The following is a 24,035-nucleotide window of genomic DNA, read 5'->3' as shown; positions in this document are numbered from 1 at the left end:
CCAAGGATAAACCATATCGAAAATCAGAAAAATTGAAAAATAAATAGTATGAGTTATTGCCTTTGTTCTTGAAAATGCGTTCAATTTTTAACCTGTAAACACTCTAGAAGGCCCAATTCTTGACAGATTTTGATATATATTATTCAGTATCGCCTCAAAAAGTTAAAAAGAAGTGTATGTCTGAAGGTTGAATATTTAATACTGGTAATTGTTACTGTACTGCCAAATATTTTTATTTAAAATCAAAGCTGCCAGTGGGCGTATATTACCTTGCTTTATATTGGAAGGCATGGGGATTTATTGTTCAACGGTTACGGGGGTTACAAGTATACCAAAAGACCAAAAGTTTCAGAATATGTTTGCACATTTGCAGTTTGCATGGTAATTTTAAATGACATATTTGCTGTAAGACTGTTTTCAGAGGAGACCTTTCGACACATTGCAGTCTCAATTTTTAGAGAAAGATACTTTTGAAAAACGAAGACAAGTTAATGACTACTCGATACAGATAGTTTTACAAATATCTGTTCTGGTATAAGGATCCTCGTACACTATGTACATACACAAATGAAGCCTTCTGGCCATAGACGTTTGGGTATTTCCGATTATTATTTTTTCCTGTGAGATATCGCATAATATTTCATGTAATATAATGGATAAAAGCAACAATTTTAAAATGGTCTGTGATAAGATATCTCCAAGGAAACATTGGTAATAACTACTTGAATCAGTCATGGAATGTTAAATGAGGGTCACAAATAATTAATGAAAAGGTCTCGTCGTAAAGAATACTCCCTTACAGTTAATTAACATATAAAGGAATGTCATTACCAAGGGGCACCTATAAACAATCTGTACACTACACTACACACTCTCTTATAATCAAAGCTTATGGCGACTATTGTTCTTGGTTCCCTGTTATCAACAACCACAAGTCTCTGAGGAACAGAACTCGATTAACCCGCCAACACGAATAAAATATGAAAACACTTTTCTGGTCACGTCCTTGTCGAATAATTGGACAAGAAAACAAACAAATTTCTGGATCTCGTGTCCTTTGTGGTTTGTATCAAAATGTTTCAACACAATTTATAAATCTCCAGAAGTGGCAATTATAATCATATAGAATACTCAACCAACTAGCAATGTGTTATGCTGTACAACCATGTTTTGATAGCATTGGAACACTTACAGAAAAGAAACTGGTCCGCAATTCTTTTTGACTAATCATACTTTAGTCTTAGAAACTTTTTTGTTATCATTTTAAAATACTTTGTGATGTATAGAAAGGACATATATAGAGATAGTGAGTAAAATTCCTAGTTTGAGATATATTTGAAGGAATTATGCGATTTTCGTACATTTCTACTACCTCTGAAAACTAGTTACATTTTAAAAGACTCAAATCAACAACCCCTCCCCAAAAATGGCGCCTCTGTCCCTTTAAAGTTATTTCGTAGGGGTTGGCCAAACTTGGATGGACCAGACATCCTTAACGACTAGAAGACATAATATCACTGCGTACATAATAAACACATCATAGTTTCCCATTTGTTCGATCATCTCTTTTTCTGACATGATGAACATGACAGACATATTGTAGAAATAAACAGCCTGTTTTCTATCTGATAGATCGTTATCTAAGACAATTTAACCTATGATGCCAGTCCATGAACAATAACCAAACTAAGCTATTTACCTAAAACTAAAAAAGACATCCTTTTTTCATAAGGATCAGATCTACTAGCGGTTCCAGATAAGCATGTTGCAATGGTAGCCATGCCAAATTTAGACTGGAACCATAAAAGAATATTGAGGAATATTCGTCGTAAATCTCCATTATTGGACCAATGAAATCCGAAAGACTAAAGGATTCCATGACAATTTGATTATATTAGTATCTCAAAGGTTACCACTTAAAGTTAATACAGTTTTAATATAATTTTCTAAAAGGGTAAAGTATTCATACATTTGATTTTGAAAATGATTCTCCACGAAATAATGGGATCACATACCCCTAAAAATAATATTTAAACCGAATTATGAAGAAAGATTATATAATGTAGAATGTACGCTATATGAAATGGAACAACTAAGGATTTCAACTAAATTCATATGATGAAAACTTCAAAATGATAAATGCCATGCTCTAGAATGTTTCTACCGTTCATGTTACGAATACAAAATGATGCAACAAAAACATTCTTAAAGGCATTAGATGAATTATTTTACATCATTAAAAACTTTAGAAGACCCATTTTAATAGACTTATAGTTCAGATTGCATATAATCTTTTTTTTTTTTTTTTAAACAATATTTATTCAAGAATTACACATATTACAATATACATATAGATAAACATATGGTTTTGGAAACAAGCTTTAAAGCTTATATAAATCCATTACCATTCAAAAATAGTTACAATACGATACAATACAAATTAGGGAAAAATTTACAAAATATAATCTTTCTTCTATCATTAATCTAAAAGTAATGAAATACTTCAATCTTAACACTACAAAATACGCGAATTATCCTTTTCCTCAAAAGGTAAAGAGTCTTCCGGTTTTAACATCGAAGTAAAAGCAAAAACTAGTTACTATCAAATTAAAAGACTAAACTAAAGCTAGTTATTTACCAATGTCAATCAGGGCTCTAGGCAAGATTGATTAACATTTAAAGATACTGTGTACACCAATTTAAATGTAGCTACATTAAACTGCAATGGTAGGTCCCATTCCTTTTCAAAATGTTTTCAAAATTTTATTAAGATGATGGCTTTAGTCAAACATGCATAGTATTATCAGTTGTAGACGTTTTTACACGAAAAGATGTTGTTGACAAACATTACAAGTGAAGAGAAAAAAAAATCATGTAAGGATTGTTCTAAACCAAGAAATATGGTGGCGTTGGCAATACTAGATGAAATATTCCCGCTTATTCAATCTTCTCCGTGAATGGAGGAAACTTGGATGCCATGAGCTGAAAGATTATTATATCATATACATCTGTGTACAAAATTTTCTTTAAACTATAAGCTGTTTATTCAAAGTCCTAATAAATGACTGAATTTGAACTCCACACTTGTCGTTATTATCAACGCAACATCCCTTTCCGAGAGTTCACATATAGTTAAGTAAGAACATTTATTATGATATACAATGACGTTAATATACTACTGACATTGCAATTCTAATGCGATTAAACTACTATATAGGCAAGCAATTAGTCTAATGAAAATGTTTGTCCTCAAGACAATATTGGGCATTATCCCATTAAACCTTTACCAATTTCGTGCATCTTTTTTTATCCCTGGTGAAAGTGACTTCTAAATGTATACACGCCTACACGTGTTCTTCAAACTAACGTAGCTTCTTTCTGATTTCGTAATGCGTGATTACATTTAAATGGAAGACTAGCGATAAAAAAAGCCACGATCCAAAACTATGGAATAATTGTCCCCTGGGGAACCGAAATCAAAGAAATATTGTTCACTTAAGACATAACAATCTGTAAGCGACTTCACTAATAGTACATTTGCGAACAATATTTCAACAAAATTGTCGTTGAATCTTCATGAAGACGAACATTTTAAACAGCTTTCTGCTTTTCATTTCATTTATAAAATATTTAATTGTCTGTCCTACAGTAAACTCATATATTATATTGTTGATTAGTGGTATTGACCTGACCTATAATATTAAGCTGACCCTACTCACTATTATGTTCAGATTAGTTCATCTCTTTCTTAACACTGTGCCTAATATCTTCACTTTGGATTTTAATTTGAGCGAGTCAAGTCATTTCACACTGTAAACTATAATTAGTGGAGCAACAGGTGGCTAAGAAAAATACCAAATATTGGTGGATGAGTCGCAGAAAAGAATGACGTAAACTATGACATATATTTGATTTCGTAAAAGCTATAACTACCTCGGCGGTGAAAAGAACAAATCTCCTGGGTTTTATTAGTTCCTACATTTCTACTTTTTCAGCGTTTTACCAATAATTGTCACATGATTGTATCATGACGATGTATTGTTGCTGCTATATTTTGTCAAACAAGAATCAAGTGACTATATGAGATGGTACCGATACGCATAATATAGCAAACACTGTAGTATGTTGTCGAGTAGTTTTGTAACTTTCTTGGTATATCGTACACCATCAATATCTGATACACTTACATTTATTCGTTTGTATTTGTTAGATCTATCAGGATTGTTTGTAATACACTTAAACGTTGACAAACAATACATTACACTTGACACAAGAGTATTGAACGGTTATAAAATACACCATAAATAGATCTAGATTTTAAAATAGAGGTTTAAATACACTGAAGAACTTAAAAATGTAGAAGAAGTAGTTGATAAAATAGAAGCTCAAACGGTTGATATTTCCAGCATTGTTATAACACTTTTTTTTCATTTAGAATATAAATATGCAATAACCTGAAATGGGTTTCTTATTATTCAACGAAGAAAGACAGTTTTACCACCTTTGCTCATTAAGCACTTCTTGAAAAACTTTATACATATAATCTTATCAATAGTGAATTTTTACATCCTTGTGCCTTGCAAATTATCCGTATATGTTTCCGAACAAGGAAGAATTTAAACTATTAATAAAATGAAAATTGGTCTCCCGGTTTCGAGTAAAACATATTATTATTACGAAATAATTTTACACACAATTAATAACATAAAATAGTTATTGGCACCGGAAACATCCACGTAGAGCTTCATTATTTTGTTAAAGTACAATAAGATTGTGATAACCTTTTTGTACCATTGAAACTTTGGATGAAATATGTTCCAAATGATATATCGTTGAAATATGAGAATCGCTACTCAAAATAATTAATCATAAACCAACACGTTTCAAAGCACAGTTCTGTGTTGTGTATATATGTTTATGGTACTGAAAAGAAATTTCATCCTTTGAAACGGAATACATCAGAAAACATTATATCTTATTTAGTTACATATCAAGTCTCATTTGATGTTTCAAGTTTTATTGTTAGTGAATGTTTTCTGCTCTCTGTCGTTGGAGGAAGGAAAGTATATCAGACACGATGAAAGTGACAACAGAAGTCCCAAGATTAACTTCAGGCTATTGTCCAGAGTGTTATGACCGTATTTGGCGGTGACATATTCAATATTGTTTGTTTATCTCTTAGAGTATGACACGAACTAAGTTATTACATTCTACTAATAATCTATTTCCTAGACGAAGTTAATCCGCCGTCTTCACAGAAATCTTGTCAAGGGCATGTGTTAGTTTACACTTGCTTAAGTGTTGTTTCTTTAAAAAAAAAAGGGACATTGACTATTATAGTGAGGCAAAATGATAGATGATAGGCAAGGTACATTATAAGTTGGTTCTAACGACTTATGACCATCGGCCCCATTTATATCATCAAATTTCACATAATCTCTAAATCATGCAATGATCTGATATCGACAATATGCCAGTAAGAAAAATAAGGTCACCATTATAATCATTACAATGATAGTCATTTTCTAGTTCCTACCGACATATTAACTAAATCAGCACATCATTGATTTCTGATAATCTAGAATATCATGTCATAACCCTACCATTTATCAAAGCGAAATTAGCTTACCTGAACCGAATCAAAGTATCACATTCTGAAGAACTATTCCATGCCTTTTTCACATACTGGCTATGTCGATTTAGTGGGAAGAGAAGTAAAAATTCTGAAGGCATAACTGCGCCAATCGAAAGGTGATAAATGGGTATATAGTCGTATGGGCCGAAGGCCTGGGTTTTCCCGAAAATTTTGAAGGGTTGAGATGTCCGGCGAAGCATCGCCCGAAAATACTACTTGTCTGAATAGAGGGTTATGTCTTACAAAGGTAATATTTGGTAAACAGAATCCTATTAAACCTTAACTGTTATCCTTATATAAATGGTTGATATATTTTTTTCTTTTCAGGGGAAGAACGGGGTATTTATTTCTTCGTTTCTAGTTTGATTCTATAACGTTGCCTTAAACGTTTAACGAGTGATATTCAAATCGAAATAAATCCAATTATCTACCCCTTTCTGACAAGAATTAGCCTAAAGTTTTCATGCTACATAAGACGTATTGTTCAAAAACAGCACAGAAACACCATTAGTATACGATTGGTGAACAAGACCTCTCAATTAAAGATCTCTTGCCCATTAGCTTGTCTTTACGAGAACATACTAGTCAGATGTATGAATGAAGGCCAATTTATATCTAGTTCTATATAGTAAGCGAACTGTAATGGTTGACTTTCTTGCACTAACTAAATTCTCGAAACTTTCCATTGTTAGTGTCTGAACCTACTTCTTGAATCTAGATTGGAATTTAAACACGATTTGTCTGGTTGTACCATTCAATGTTTGGAAAATCTGTAACTGGGAGCTGTAACTGGACATTTCTATGAAAAAGTCTGAAATTTATTCTGATTTTGCCTCCAGACGACCTCGCTCTAGGTCTTTGAATATTTTTTTAAAGAAGAAAATATCTTTTAATTTATATAACTAAAAGAATGGACAAAAAAGTCGGAAATCTATATTGATTTGACGACTAGATTCATAATATCAGATGCCATAATCTGTAATCAAAAAAATGTAAAGAGAAAAATATATTGCTTGATCTTATAAATATAATGTAACTAATGAACTGGTTTTAGATATGTCCAAATGTCTGGCTTTATTGTTCACGTGGGTGTATTACCTCGTTATTGTAAGTTATATGATTGTCACTGCAATATATTTTTGGGATGGTTTAGTGATATCCTTTCACTGTGAATTTTTTTAATTCAATAAATGTAATCCATGAACAAAAAACTAAAGTCACAATGGTATATTCTTAAAATTAAAAGCATAAAACAAATCTGAAAAAGCAAATATGAGAAGACATCTATCTTGAGGAGTATAATAATATGTAACCTAAAGCCAGGTATTAAAGGAAATGAGCACTGTATAGTAGTAACAATCCTATCTGATTAAGTAGTTGTATTTAACCCATAACAGTTTTGTTAAGATCAAAACTCAATTTTGAAAACCAATATAGATTGACATCGGTATTTGAATGACAATCTAAATAGAATAGGACGCCTTTGTAGTGGCCACACAATGAAGGTCATCCAAGCATTAGGTGATCTTTTTTGATTACCTGGCCAACAAATTTGCATCCCTTGGAACTTCTTAAAGCAACCTCCAGGTTGATTAGAATGAAGAATATACCGTTCGACATTTTTGCATTGGTCGCTGATGGCACAGAAGACCTGGGAAGGTAGGCTGGACGTCATTCGTAAATGTACGGATATATCTCAAATTGCAAACTCATTGAAGGGGCAAGGGATAGCATAGAAATCAACCGTTTACAGTTTTTGATCGTCAAAAGCAAACAAGAGTTACAGCACTGAGATATTAAATACTTAATGAATCTCACGAAGCCTTCGTGTATTTACTAAAGACCTAATCAGTGGTAATAAGTCAGTAGAGATTAAACACGTTTTTCAATTAGTACTTTTCTTTAATCTTCATGTCTGCCTTATCTGTTTTCTCTGTGATTTGTTGTTATAACATGAACTCAATTTTTTGATAAAATATATGAAGTTGGTATCATAAAACTTCTCTACTTTGATCTATTGAGGGATTTATAGACGTTTTGAATGTAAAAAATAATAAGAAATTTGAATAGATTTTTTACATCATATTTTCGTTCTTATTTGATTTTTGCGAGTTAGCACTGATACACACTTCCGGTACTCTCCGATTAGGTGTGATTACAAGTTTCACGCGACTAATTTCTTCTACAGAAGTTTTTTCAAACACAACATTATAATCATTAGTAATTTATAGGTAGGCCTATTCCCGTTAACACTAGACCTGTGAGTCGTCAAAAATCTGCGGCTAAGCCTCCAGCTACTTCTACCACAAGACGTCGCCTGTCTGCTTTTTAAGCCGGCTCTCGCCAGGTGTCACATCAGTATGAAAAGCCCCCTCTGGTGGATATGACAATTCCAAATTCCGGAATTTTCACTAATTGAATGTCTTGTAACTTGGTGAATTTTGATTTGAAGCGTTGACATGTACGTTGAATGCAAATTCTCACAAACAAAATGTTAAGTATTTGGAAATTAATATTGTCCGTAATTCTAGAATTTGGTCTTCAGCATTGGTCTTTTTAGTTAATAAATTCCTTTGCAACCAATTTATTAATTTAGCAATATTAGAAGGCTACGATGCATTGTTATGAAACTGGTCAGTCTTAGTCAGAGAGAATCATTCACCATCTGATATAAGTAGAACTAGTAGAGCTAGTCAGCTGGTGTTATGCCATGCCAGCCACAGCCACCAAAGGTGTTGGGTTAACTGCAGCCATCTGAAACAACCCCTCAGTCAGTCGGAAAGCGTGCTGGCTCACGAGTCCAGTTAACACTGAAAACAGTTTTAGTCTGTAACCGTAAGCAGTGGAGGTGCTAATGAAAGAGTACTTCTGATTTATTAAGAATATAAAGCGTCGACTTGTTAACCATAAATAAGAGAAAGGTAATTAACCAATTGAGAGTTAGGTCACGAAACTAACATAAATAGTCTGCAGACGAGATTTCTAAGAAGACCTCTCAATTTTGTCATTGACTACCGGAAGTAGATCGCTAGCGGTTCCATTTCCGGACTTCTATATATTCCTTTTTACTATGATAACATTGATATCTAGAAGCTTCTTATCAACGATATAGTAGCAATTCAACAGTGAAAAACGTCAAATTATATAAAATATTACGTTAAAACTATATTTCATCTTTTTTTATCCAAACTTAAAATTAATGTTATAAATACATAAGCTTATCCAGTACGAACGGTGGTCTAAATGCTATAAGGAAAACCACATCTGTATTATTACTCAGGTCGAAAACCCGACCCTCAAGTCGACCAAAATGTGCAAATCAGTGTATGCCTCGATAGGTGTGTTTGAGATTATTTTGATATTGTACAGTATTACCACTTTAAATTATCTAAACGGGTCTAATTTCATTACAAGCTAATTCAATAAAAGTTCTCTGGAATTTAAATCCCTGAAGGAATGCACGAACCACAGAAATGGACTTTTTGAAATCTAATATCAGCAATGTTATATAAATGAAATACTTCAAAACCAATTTTATTCACACATCGTCGTTCTATTAATAACCTTATTGTCCTTCTAATATAACTTCTTAACGTTAAAAAATCATCCTTGTGGTGCGACTAGCTTTGTTGGAACAGTTTTGAAATATAGTAAACCCGAGATATTCATGACAAATTATATCTGAATAAATTACGCGAACCTCTAGAAGAAAAGTAATATATTATGACAGATAATTGCGGGATCCACAAGGAGTAAACAGACATATTACATACATAACATATCATTGCACGAATTGTCTTATAAAAGATTCTACTTACAATATATTATTAATTTGATTTGACCTATGAGTCAGAGCAAGGATTCAGGATCAAATCAAGCATGCACTGTAGTTAAGACCATGGACTACATTTCCATATGAATTAATTCGCATAATAGGCCTGTCAACAGTCTATGGTATAACCCCTATTCCGCGTGAAGGTAGATATTCTCTTTAATCTGTTCATTTGGGGTGTTATCTCCTATGATAGCAGAGAACTTAGTGAAATAAGACTTTATGAATGAAAACAAAACGCAATTTGTCTATATAATATTCTAGCTGAACCCATTAGAAAAAAATACATTGAAGGTTAATTTACCAAATAAAAAAAATACCATATTAAGACGTTTCCTGTTAATTTTGAAGGGCCATCCATGATCTGAAGAAATTTTTCATCCAACCATTTCTCGGTTTGATAAGGCTAAGTAGTTCATAGAAACAAATTTTTCCACTCTTATCAAGTTTTTCCGAAGCGGTTTAAAAATAAATCTCAAATGAGAATAGTGACAATCAAACAAAGTAAAATGCAACTGTGACGTCTTGTTAAAAGCTTTTGTGGAAATTCGCCATGAAGTGAAAAACAAGTAAAACACCTGTGTTCAAACAACGTGTATTGTGAATTCGAATTAAGACTTCGTGGGCGATGTTGATGCAGTCACACACATGACACAAAACACATACAAGAAACAAATATTGCGTCAAACCAAACATTACGACGTGTATTAGTTGAAATATATCCACCATTGATCTGAAAAATAGTTATTCCTAGTTTAAATTGGAGCAGATTATAAAATTGTATGTCATTGATATCTGCAAGGGAACTAACAGTGTGTATAAAAATGTTTCTTATACTTTGTTCTAATGATGGATTTTATTTTTACTTCTTGTGATACAAACAGATTATATTTCAATGTACGTAATAAACATCATTATTGAAATAGTCATCGCACGAATTGAATTGAATAGATTTTTATGTTCTTATTCTTTACACCTTATGGGCTAATGAAGACAGGTAATCGGGGTAATTTTACCAGGACGACTAATACTGTCATAATAACATACACATAATATAACAAGATAGCTTCAAGAAAAAAAAAAACACAGCACCGAGCGTGGAATTGAGTGAATAACGATGTATGACCGGCTAGGAAGTTGTAAACTGTCAAATGACACTATAGACCAAAAATAGTCCAATAAATCACCATTTAATGAAGACCATTTTACATTGGTTGTAGATGACACAACTGGATATGGTACAATTTTGATTCAGATGATGGTTGGTGACATTGAGTTCGGGTCCGTAACGATTGGCTAAGATCGAGTTGAATTCACGATTGTGTTATCTATAATGCGAATTTTATTTACAAATATTGCACTCATGTGCATTGTATTGTTACGGAGCTGTTCGGAATAATGAAACGACAGAGGCTTTTTAAAGGATGGAAATATAATGGACCGAAATAATGTTTCAAGGTTCAAAATAAAAACCTCTTCCAAGTCAAATTCCCGATATTCATACCTATTATGTAGCACTGGGCAGTGGTCATCATATTATTATTATAGCCCAGCTCTGGTTTTAGGGTAATCATTGGAAAGAAAGAAAGAACCATTTTCTACAAGGAAAACAACTAAGGTTCACTCAGGATCCTTTCCACCAGCTGCCCCTTGGCCAAATCTCTAAGGATTGATCTTTCACGAATTATCTAATGAATGAAATGAAATAATGGGGAAGGTTACATATTCAAGGTCAACAGACCTTCGAAAAAAGACACCACGGTCACTATTTTCTTTAACGTAATCAAAGAACGTTGCATACTTTACAACGCTTTAACATTTAACGCATTAATTCTTATGGTGTTCTTATGATAACGTATATCCGGTACATGCCTGTCAGTTTGAAATGTACATACTTTTGTTTTCTGCTTATGGAATGTATATATATCCAGTTGCAATATTCTGTGATATAATTGGTATACCCAGGATAGACCCGGCAGTGTGAATGGGGTATAAAGACACACAAACTGATCGTGTTACATGGTATCGATTTCAATATAATGGTATCGCCAGGGGCAGAAGGAAGTTGACAGTAGTACAAATAGTTAGAAATGACAGACGAGGTGTAATGGAGTAAAACAGATTTGAAATTATTGGACAGTCTTAATGATTGAGATAGATTATTCGCGAAGAATGAAAAATTAAAAATTCTATAGAACCTCCTAGACTAGACGAAAACTTCCACCAAAGAACATTTTAGATGATCAAATTTACTTAATTGAGAGGCTAGTTTCTAATTAAAGAATATATCATAGACTTAAAGACATCTAGCCTCATCCAACTGACTTCGTCTATAGTTTATGTCTGGTCTGCTAATTTAGTTTGCTTTTAAGTATTAATAATGGAATATAATTTTATATGGTTTTATAGCGGATTCCTCTAGAGAGTGAATTTAAAAGCAACGATCTCCTCCTGAGTTGAAATGGCAACTTGCTATTTCCAGATTACGAGTGCAAGAGACTTATATCAAACGTATATATGAACAATGTACAAATACCAAAAATACTCAACATAAACTTCGAAAACCAACTTCAAGTACTGCGACAGATTAAAAAAATAATTAAACATTGCTAGGATATTCCACACAATTTTATCTGTATTTTAAACAGATACCACAAAAGTGCGACTTGAAGCTTAAGGACACATCTATTGATTGAGTGACACACAATATTAATAGGAATGTAATTATTGACAATAAAATTTGATAGATTCGTCGTCAGGTAAAACTTCTATTAGATCTACATGTCCTCTGTAATCAAAAGACAGCTGATGGTCAATTTATTGAAAAATACTTCAATTATTTGCCTCTTCAAACGGTTTCATATATTCAGGGACTCAGCAGGTTTTATTAATCAAAGAAAAACAAATATGTCTGGAGATATTTTTAGCATTTGCTCAATGACTTTCTTACACAGCAATTGAAATAAATTCAGTTGGGAATAGTTGCGGAAACATATTCATAACCAGCCGATACAACATTTTGAAGGGAATTACAATGTACATGCATTTGACAGTTTCAATATCCATATATCTTGATCTATTCTTATGAAATTATTAACGCATGATTTATATTATAAATTATAATATTTTGACTTCAATGAGATTGAGATTGATAAGATTAAACGTCAAAGATCTCAATATATTCTTTTTTGTTCTGTTGCCATAATTTTCTTTCGATTAATCAGCACGTGGAAAATACGACGTGGTAGCACCTCGACCTTAATTCTTTGGTATAAAAATTCAGAGAAACCCAGTACTTCAGTGCAAAAGGAACAAGAATATGATTCATTTACAAGAAAGTTTTATAAGACACGATTTGACTTCCAGGGAAATGTATATAATTGTTTCTGAATGCCAACGCAATAGCAGATACTAAGATCTACATACATTCAAAGCTATTTAAGAATTGAAGTCGATAAGCTATAATGTGCCTCAATCAATAAGATATCTAGAATGAATCATATGTTTTCAAAATTGTTCTATAAAAGGAAATGCCTTGTGGCAAAGTCACAGAAATGTATCCAAATATCGTTTACAAAACCCACAGTTACCCCCCAAGATATTGTTCAAGACAATCACACTTTTTGTTGTCAGAAGCTTTAAGCTAAAGACATTTTATATGTTAGATTTAAACAGATTTTAACTAACTTTTTTAAAATTGAAAAATATGTTAGAACAGCTTAAATGGTGTATGTTAAAAAAATGATATGTTTGTCACTTCATCTTTTAGTCTTTTAGCAGGTCACAAAGCTAAAGTTGTTGTAAAAGGTTGACATAATCGTGTTTCCAGAGAATGCTGATGGAGCAAAGATAAGAAGATATATTTGCTTAATTTGCTTTGGTTATAGCGGATAGCTGGCCTGTAATCTACATTCTTCCGGTGAATAGGATGAATAAACAATGGCATAGGCGATGTAAAGGGCGAAAATTAGGTTTCAATGATAAGAATATTAGTCAGCTAAGGCTAACATAGGAAATGAGACGCTACACAAAGTTTCTGTTGTCTGCCTGGTGTGTGGCTCTTTTGCATGATAACTTCTTGATTTTATTAAAAAATATATATACATTTAGTGTATCAACAAATTCATCTCAAGTCTATTCTCAACGATATAAATCAGTCTTCTTAAAATAGAAATAACGATAAAAAGTACCATCAACTGAAATTTATCATCCCAACTACAAATAGGTCATTGAAAATTGAGCCATTTAGAGAAGAAAATGGTGTTTAAAATTCGATAAAAACATGAACCATTGACTTGTAAAACATAACAAGATCCATTCTGATGTTTTTTAGTTGCAATTATAATAAAATAATCAGTTTTGCTACAATGAACATAAAACACTAGACAGTGAAAACTTAAAGTCATCAAGTCGAATTGTCCTTCGAGTGTTGATTTGAACATGATATCAACATTTTCTTTTAGCTTAAAGGTATTTCATATGAAAATAATTGTTATCCACATATTCAGGTATCATATAAACCATGGTTTTATTTTTAAAAATTCAAATGTTTATTATATCATATAACAATAAAGTAAGGTAAAAAGTTTGTTCTTTAGATGATTGCATGAAAAATTAATATTTTGAATATAAAAAAAATATTGTTCCGTCTTCAGTTTCTTTATACACAATGCCACATGTCATGCATATTTTGCGCGGCTCCTATTCTACAAGTCATAAAGATAAGAAATATAGTTTGCGTGCTGGGCATAGATGAAATCAATTTTTAAAATGATGTTTGATAATGCTTATGATAACATTTTCAATAATAGTCCTAGAAAACCTCGGCTTAGACAAACCTAAACCCCTGCAGGTAACCCCTATGAACTGTCTTGATTCGAAGTGAATATTAAGCCCTATTAAATGTTTAAAATTCATATCATAACATCTGACATCCGTTGGCTTCAAGGTGTTTCAGGCAGCTTTAGGCCTCAGTTCGCTTCTCATTAATTTTGGCCCCTACCTCAGTCATTTTCAAGATACGCTCCTGCAAGAATTATATCGTTTCAAGAACATTGCTTGAATAGAAAATTATTTCCGAAAAGCGGAAATTTCATTAGAAAAGCACAACTCTATAAAAGGGCAAATCTGCATATTTTACTCTTTCTATGTAAAAAGGCAGATCGAAGGGACTCGAATGAAGTACATGACCCCATTGTCATACACGTCCACAATAAATAAATTAATATCACTTTAAATGCAAACCAACACTGTAAACAAAAACATGACTAAATAATTGTAACAAGAGGATCTCAATAGTATTGACTTCTTTATTACAGTGTCTGAATTGGGACTTGAGACTAAATGGATTGTCAAATTTGATAATGTCTCCAAGACAATTTAATTTGATTCTTACATTGAGGTGACTAGTAGTCAGAAGGATTGGCTGCGTTTCTAGGTTAATTAAATGACAATGGTACTTTACTTTCGGAAACCTGTTCTCTACTCACAGGTTTCTGTCTGTTCAGCACGGTATTGGAAAGGAAAAAACATAGCAAAAAGCGGATAGCGCAAGGTTTGTTTTTGCATTGAAGTTTGCCTACGGATACTTGTTTAAAAGTTACTGGCGTGTCAGCCTCTGGGATTAGAAATTGCAAGTCCTGGAGACAAATATGGACAGGATGATATATATTCGGTGCACAAAAAAAAGAACAAAATATAGCTGTAAAATATTGTAATGATCTGGTATACCAAAACTTTCAACTTGTCAGTGAAATATGAAAATATATAACTAGAGTTCAGTGTATTTTCACAAACCTATAATTAATTAATGGACGAGCTAATTGTTCACTAATTGCTACAAGTAATTACCAATTGGAGACATTATATTATTAATCAATGAGCGGAAAATAACAACTATTATCTAGCAACATGTTGTCATGCGTCATTATAGTTCATTGCACCGAAAGGTACTGATTCAAGGTCATTTGACAGGTCTAGTAAGCGAACTGGTGGCTGTGATCTTAAATTTTGATAACGTGCTTTAACTTAAGGGCAGTCGGGAGAATATTGCACGTACAAATTTGCATTGTACGTATCAAATAGTCAATATATTGACATCAATACTATTGACAGAAAATGCCAACACACGATTCAATATTTCCGTCTATAATGCCAAAAAAACTTGTGATTGTTCATTGAAATTCTGAAAATATTGATGCAATATATTGACAGATTCTCTACACACGGACGATGAGGCGTCAATAAAAATCTAAATAAATTTTTGACCCGTCAATATATTGACTCAATATATTGATGGTTTTATTGAACGTGTATGGGCCATATACCTGATTCCATTATTTCATGCACTATGGTTATAATATTAATATGCGCCAAGTCCTTGCGTATTTATAAATTCATGCAGGTCTCCTTAATTTACCATTAGAACACATGGTGAGTAAAAATAGGAATCAATATTGTTGGCTTGAATGTGCTTTAAATGTTGATATATTTTGTAGACTACGACAAGGGTCGTGACATCGGTCAATACTGGCATTTTGTATATTTTTTTTAATTACATTAAATATTAAGGACATGCCTTCAGATGTCAAATCATACAGAATTATCATTTTGCTTTGCATGTCAGATGACGTGTTGTGTCGGCGACACAAGGGATATGCTATAAAAGATATTTTTGGAGCAAATTTTCCCTGCTGTACGGTTTAACTTTAATCTTGCTTACCTGTCATGTTGTGTTTGTGTCATAGGTATCACCCAGGCTATTGTTAATACCATGGGAACTCCTGAAATATGAAATACGTGGATAATAATACATGGGAAAACAAATTGGGCAATATAAAAGGTACAATTTCTTAATCTCTAAGATGAAATTTGTATATTTTAGTAGTAGTAAGACATAAAACATGAAGTCAGATACCATGATTCTCATTGTAATTTCAACCCTATGTTTGCACTTATGGACCTGATATATGAAGATTTCTTACCCCATCCTAAAAAATAATATAATGGATAGGATGGTCTACCAGTAAAAACTGAGACTACTATTAAATTATGTAAATAAAATCCTTCTATAAACATCCACATAAATTTGACTGTTTTGGTATATTCTATTAAAGCGTACACTACTTCACAGAATACTGGCTGAAATAATAAAACAGCAGAATTAAGATTAAGATCCTTCTTATCAGCCTTCCATATCGAAGACAAAGTCATGGAATATTTATTAGGATATAGAGTTTGTCTTTGAATTAGAAATGATATCTCTTCCAACAACTATTTTATTACATGTGTACCTTAAAGCAGTACCATGTATGCAAATGCTGGAGCAAGCTTTTTCCGTTTCATTTGATACTTGAAAGAAAGCATTAGACAGAATATATATATATATATATATATTTAAAATAAAAATAAACGTAAAATAATTGCATTTCCTATAGCTAAAGGCATATAAGAGTTTATTATAGGTGAGTGTTATAGGAGCGACCAAGACTAGAAAATCTTAAAAGAACATAATCTACGTCTTTGATATATTGATGAAATTACCGACATGCTAAATCAAGTTAAATAAGGAAAGCACTAGAAACCTAGATTGTGGTGACATATTAGTATGTTCTAACTTGTCTATGAAATTATGAAGTATGCCAGATGCCAGTTTATTGTGTTTTCAGGATAATTTGGAAAGGCAACAAATGAGATTGCACTTAAACTTACTAAGTTGCTTCTTACGTTTAAGTGAAATTGCAATGGAATTTAATGTTTTCTTTTTTATACACCATTGAATTTAAACAGTAAAAGGTTTTCATTATAGTCTAAAATTCAGTTCAAATTCTTCTCAAAGTTGTGACTATTGCTTTCAAGGCTCGTACACAGATCGCATGCTCTTAGAAACCTTTGATCGCAAGTCATCAATACAATACAAGTGTACATTTTCTTAAAGATTTATGTTTGTAACCACATGCTCTAAAGCGCCAAAACTGATTCAAATCTTTAACCTATCTTCTTTAACTTAATTGAACTATCAAACGCTATTTTAATGTACCAGGGAGCCGTGGTGGCTCAGTGTGTTAGACGCTTGCTTGCTAACCTGAGGGTCCAGGGTTCAATCCCGGCATAGGTCGAGATGATACCTTCAGTCAGTGATGCAGGTAAGAGGTGCTGACATGGAAAAAAGCGTCTAGTCGTTCGGATAGGACAATAAACCAAGGCCCCGTGTGCACGTTAAAGATCCCACGACAGTTGGAAATCGAAAAAGAGCAGGCTAATTCCGCTGTCCTGGCATAATTTCCCTCATTGCACCTTGCATGGCGTTTTCATTAGCCCACATGGTGCTGAAAAGTAGGACGTAAAACTCCATTCATTTCATTTAATGTACCAGAATTGAATTGTACTTTCTACAGGTCAGGTCATCTGAAAACAAGGAGTCTGACTAAGTTGAAATATACGTAAAACCAATTCAATTAATAGAATCGACACGATGAATTCATAAGAACTTTAAATAAGCTTTAATTGTTTTACAAGGAAATCGAAGACGACATATACTAATGTTTCGTCTGTGAACATTAACTTTTACAACAATATATTGGAAATGAGCTCTGACAGTTTAGTATATTGTTTTGGCATCTGAAGACGACTTTCATACTAGACATACCGTCATCGTTTCGACATTTTTATTGGACTTCAAACCGTTTGTAGCAATACGGTTTATTCATTGAATGTCTTAGCATTCTTGGACTGACTTGTCACTAACGTGTTCTGTGGTTATGGAAGAAGTACATGGTTATTTTCAAATCACTGGAAACACATATTCCATGAACCTAAAACCAGTCGATTCCTACATGCAGTTAAACCATTGACTTAACGTAAAATGTATACCTACTGTGTTAGATATAGAATTATCATCATTTTCACCAAGACTGGATCGTGCAATTTCCTGATCGACATACTGGATCAATTCAATCAAAACCTGAACCAATATAGACACAAATAGATTCTTATGAATCCTCGTTCGATTACACTTCAAGCTTCTGAAAGGGAAATGAAAAATCGTTGATTATGACATTATTCCGTGACCGACTTTAAAAAAATTGTCAACTAATCAAACTAATTTCTGAACAGCAGGAAATCAAAATTACATTATTGGCAAGATAAAGTAAATATAAAGCAAAGAACTCGAGAAATAGGAAAAATATTAGATTATGACAACATAACGAGTGCATCATATAAAAATATGAGTCAAATTAGACGAGATCGTTGGCAACTTAAATATCTTCTGAACAATCAAAAAAGTTATGACGCTTACACATGACCTTCTGTTAATCAATCTAAATGGCTCAATCAACTTCCGTTGTCAGTTTTGGAGAAAAAAACTTGAACTTTGAAATTGTCAAGAAATGTCAAAGAAAAGGTTTTGAAATTTATTTAGGAATTTCAATATCGCCATTTTATGACCGACTTCTCTAAACATTGAATTGCCCATTGACAATTGATACAAATTAACCCTTTATAGTCTGCTGTCAACATTCACTTCTTCTTAGGATTTTAAGTAAAAAGAACCGACTTTTAAAAGTGCTGTAAATATTATTTGGGAATCCATTTCAGAATAACACGAAACCTTGAAATTAATTTCCTGAGTGGAAAATGTTCGTTAAATAACAAAACAATTCTTTTTTGGACCACATGTAATGATATAGACATTGCACGTGTTGTCAATGAGTAGATTTTATCTATAGAGCTAAATATACATCATAAAAAGTCAAATAAGTAAGTCAAAACCGTATTAATAGGAATTATTATTCCGTGATGTCACGATTGAAAGATGTCCGCCTTATTCCGGGTATCTATCGCGACAATGTCATTGATATAAATTATATTTTGTATAATAAAATAATGCTAATGAAACAACATTTGATCAGAATGAATTGGGGCATTAAGAGTGGAAGTAAGGTTTTTCTTTTTAGTCTTATCGGATATAATTACCCTATATACTTTCACAAAGGAAGATTCCTTTTAAATGTAGACGATTTAAGCAATTCCTTGTCTAAACCTATATTTTATATGATTTTGACTGAAGATTAATAATCTAGATTATTGGAACTACAATATTATAATACGGTGGGTTTAAAACGAGAACGGTCACGAAAAGCAGCATTAAGTACCTTCATTTTCCTTGTAATAATGCTATAAACTTCTGGGTGGTATAATTTATAGCCGTTTATATGGCATTACTCGACTTTCAGGACGTTCTGAGATCGTGTTATGAATACTGATACAGTTAAAATATTTTTAATTAACATACTATTTTTATAAAAAAAAAACTATGTCCATTTGAAAACATTTTTATTTGCCTCATACAATACACTGAATCGCCTGTCATCAAACAATAGTAATGCGTCTGATAGTTTATATATATATATATGTAAAGTCACTGATTTGTTTCAATGTCTTGGACTTCAATCAGAGTAAATTAACGAATGAAAATAAACGTTTTTGTTCATTCTCACCAAATACAAAAGCTGATCTTTGCAATCTCGAGTGATCAAGAATGTAATTGCTGATTCAACACGATCCCGTATTCGTTTTAGCTGTCGTATGTGGAAAATCGAGACTTGGTAAATGGGTGAATGATGCAGATAAAATATATTTTCAAGACGTGAAGCCAATCCTTTTTTGTTTCGGTCGATTGTTAAACTGTAATACTATGAAATAAAAATCTTTTATATCCTTTATATAAAAATATTTAAGGTCACATGTCAGTTCAAATTATATATCCGGTTTCAATCAGCATTTTTCTTTTACAAAGTTGCATATCAAAAAGAACTGTGAAATAATGATTTTTATTAAAAAAAAAACTGCATGTTTACATGTTGTGTGAGGGAAAAATTATAAAATCCATATAAATCCAATTTTTCTGTGCACGAATGCCGGTTCACATTTCATTTTTTTTAAATCTATTTAAATTGTAAAAAGTGGCGTTTAAATTGGGTACTACTATTTATAAAGTTTAAAACGGTAAATGTTATGTTTGACATTTGTTGCATGTTCTCAATAGAATACATCAATTATAATTATTAAACGCCACATTTCTTTAGCTCAATGATCCACGGAGTATTATTTTCTTTTCTTACGTACACCCTATATATAGAACAGTAAGATGTAAACCATTTAACAAATTCAAAATAAAATAGCTTTGATTTTAAATAAAAATATTTGGCAGTACAGTACTAATCACCAGTATCAAATATTCAACCTTCAGTCATACACGTCTTTTGTCCTTTGTGGGGCGATACTGAAATGTATTACAAAGTTTTGTCAAAATCCGACAAGAATGGTACCTTTCAGTGTTTTCAAGCTAAAAAGGCTAAAAAAGTGTTTTCAAGAAAAGGTCAATATCTGCTATAAAACGTTTTTCGATTTCCAATAGGGTTCATCCATGGGCGATAACAAACACTCACGACACGATTGTCAAAATCTGTCAAGTATTGTGCCTTCTAGAGTGTTGACTCAAATTGAACGCGTTTTCAAACACAAGGGCAATAACTCATATACTAAATTTTTTTGATTCTTCTGATTTTCAATGAAGTTTATTCTTGAGTGATTACAAACACTCATACTAAGTTTCGTCAAGATCAGTCAATAATTGTGCCCTCTAGAGTGTTTACGAGCAATTGGAACGGACGGATGGACATGGGCGTATAAAAATCATACTTGCCTAAAGTACATAAATATAATTAAAGATATAAATGTTGTCACCATAGATAAAGCTAAACCACATATTTCTAAAGTTCTGGTACTGCTAACTATATCATACAGTAACTGAAATATATCAAGATAGCTTGCCAGGCAATGTAACATACGTCCACTACAAACTGTCAGAAATTATAACTAAGTGGCTAAATAAAGAATTTTCATATAATCTTTAAAATATTTATTTATCAATCTTTGCCGCAGCAATGCCGTGTCCTTTGTCTGTAGTAACTTCCATTCATTTCCATGTGAGCAGAACTAAATGCCACTATCGCGGGTTGGTCAGGAAAAAAGATTAATGGACAATAGTACCAACAGTATACTTTATAATTGTATCTAAATAGTGTCATATATCATATCATATCATATTAAAAGTACTGAACTACAGTGCAGACAACATGATTAATGGGCAAGTCGTGTTACTCTGATACGCGTAATTATCTCACAATTGGACGATATTACACTCATTTAAGAGACGCATACATACTGGACACTTGCCAAATGGACAAACGGGTCAATGTGTATTACTTTACACAAAATGGAACATCTGTCACGCAATTTTCTATCTTTAGATGCAAAATCGACGACAGAATAAGTTACATAATAATTACAATAATGTACATATTCGCTTCATAATCCAAGTACCATGTATTTCATAAATGTCACTTTAAACATACAACATACATAATATTGTTCGTCTTTGTTTGCTAAATACTCTTATTTTCTCATTTATATGCTTTATAGATATATGGTGGAAATTATTAGCTTGAAAATAATACAAACGTTTAGAATCGTATACCCTAAATCATCTCGTTTTAAAAAAACGAAAACATAAAATAAAACATGCACACAACTTAACTCATTAGTTATTTATTTGATAACCTAGTCAGAACCTTAACAATAACAACATTAACTAGATTCAGGGGCACTGATTCTAATTCATCTCTTGGAATTCTTACATCGTTGTACTTTGGAAAATTATATAAAAGTTGGAAAGAAATTTTCGCCATCTCTGTTATAATGTTCTGGAAGCTATAATATGATTGATATCGCTCTACCCTTTCAAAAAGTACCGAAAGACTTTCCCAAGAAGATATTTTAGTTATAATCTCATCAAGAGTATACTTGATGGAAATCTTCAAGAAATTGATGATATCCTTAATATTCGACAGTTCCATTATTTGAACCATGATAAAATTTCAATACCTCATAAAGCTTTATACGGGAATGGTTATCATATAATTTTAATAACAGAAAATGTTTCAATAAAAAATCGTCTTAGTACGGAATTGTTCATAATTAACATGACACATACAAGGTATGGAAAAAAACAAGTGTGAAGGTAGTTAGAACAAATCGTATTCCACCATTTCACCTTGTATTATTTTGGTCCTGGTAGTACTCGATCATTTCATTTTCATTCATTTTCGCCTCAGCCCCCAAGAAAGTCTTGGTGGGGGTATTACATAATATGACTTTCATGGTAAGATAATGTTATATTCGCTCATTAGAATCATGATGGTTAGTTAATTGGAATGCCTTCAGGAAAATGATGGAATTCAGATGAGCAAATATCATATTTATGACCTTGGGTAAATTGCATTTCCTTATTATTCCAGAGAGCTGGGTTGTAAACCGTTCATCATTATCAAGGAAATATAATTGTCAAGACTTATCATGCTAAATAATTCATTCACGTTTTTATGTATTGTCGCAATTCCTTCGGAGAAACTATCATTCTTAACGCTATGTTGTTTCATAAGGAATTATTTCTTTATGAAATACAGATTATAATGATGTCTATCAGATCTTACTTTCTTCACCTTAAAGGATGACTTCCTACAAATTCATATAGAAACTATTGCGATTAAGCGATCATGCAAGATTATGTACTAACGATCCGAACTGCAGAGCTAAACCGAAATCCAAAACAATAGAGCATCGGGACTACAATGGTAGGAGCCAATGGACATTGAAAAAAAAACATGTCGCCACGTTCTGAGGGCAGCTTAAGGGGTCATTGTTTCAGACAAATCTGGGGTTGAAACGTTATTTTAAATTATCACACCACACCAATGACCAAAGAATCTTCATTTCAGGTAACTAATCAAGTACGACCTTATTATGAAATGCAGATTCATCTGATTATTACATAATTGAAATTATGTTTATCAGTACGTTCATATACCTTATTATCGTTATAATTATCATTTTCTACAATAATTGGACGATAATAATGTATATTAATCTTAATATTGTTATCTAATGGCATAGACAAAATATCAAGAGTAATACTGCGGCCCACACACATACAATATTAATCATTAAGCGATATTTATGGATAGAACAATTTCTGCCATGACCATTGTGAGATAGATCCCACTAGTCGAAGGTGAAATATTAACAACACAGTTGCTTTTGAGACATGGGCAACAGTGGATTAATTTGAACAGAATTGCGAAGGAATAGCTCATTTCAAACTACATTTTACATTTCATCCTTTAAAATACGAGTTAAGTGAATGGCAATGACATCGTGACGACACATACCCATTCTTCTTTGATTTAAAATAATCTGAATCATTAAAACTAAATCTGGGAATTATAATCCTATTATCTATTTCAATACGATGGAATTTACAACAAGTATATATACCGGTACAAGTACATGATATTGATCCCAAGAACCACAAATAATTCTAATTTTTACTTCATGATTTTATTATCCTTCCTCAGGATCAATCCCATTTGATTCTTTCCACACGAACTCTTTGCTGACCTGATACTTTCGTGACACGATTTGTACTGTTGAGGTATGTTTCGTGAC

At 32.4% G+C, this 24,035-nt stretch overlaps 1 protein-coding gene across 1 annotated transcript in view; it reads right to left on the bottom strand.

The window, feature by feature from the left end:
* The window catches only part of LOTGIDRAFT_134519 (hypothetical protein), a gene marked incomplete at both ends in the record, with an annotated part of 37,275 nt that overhangs the window by 8,284 nt on the left and 4,956 nt on the right, over positions 1-24,035 (bottom strand). Inside the window, 4 exons of the mRNA XM_009068593.1 lie at positions 16,221-16,249; positions 16,451-16,607; positions 18,343-18,480; positions 21,171-21,278. Coding sequence (XP_009066841.1) covers positions 16,221-16,249; positions 16,451-16,607; positions 18,343-18,480; positions 21,171-21,278 — 432 coding nt within the window. The remainder of the gene's footprint in view (positions 1-16,220; positions 16,250-16,450; positions 16,608-18,342; positions 18,481-21,170; positions 21,279-24,035) is intronic.

The sequence above is a fragment of the Lottia gigantea genome (assembly GCF_000327385.1).
Source record: "Lottia gigantea unplaced genomic scaffold LOTGIsca_91, whole genome shotgun sequence".
NCBI lineage: Eukaryota > Metazoa > Mollusca > Gastropoda > Lottiidae > Lottia > Lottia gigantea.
The sequence above is the reverse complement of the archived record's forward strand: the minus strand, read 5'-3'. Positions and strand labels throughout refer to the sequence as shown.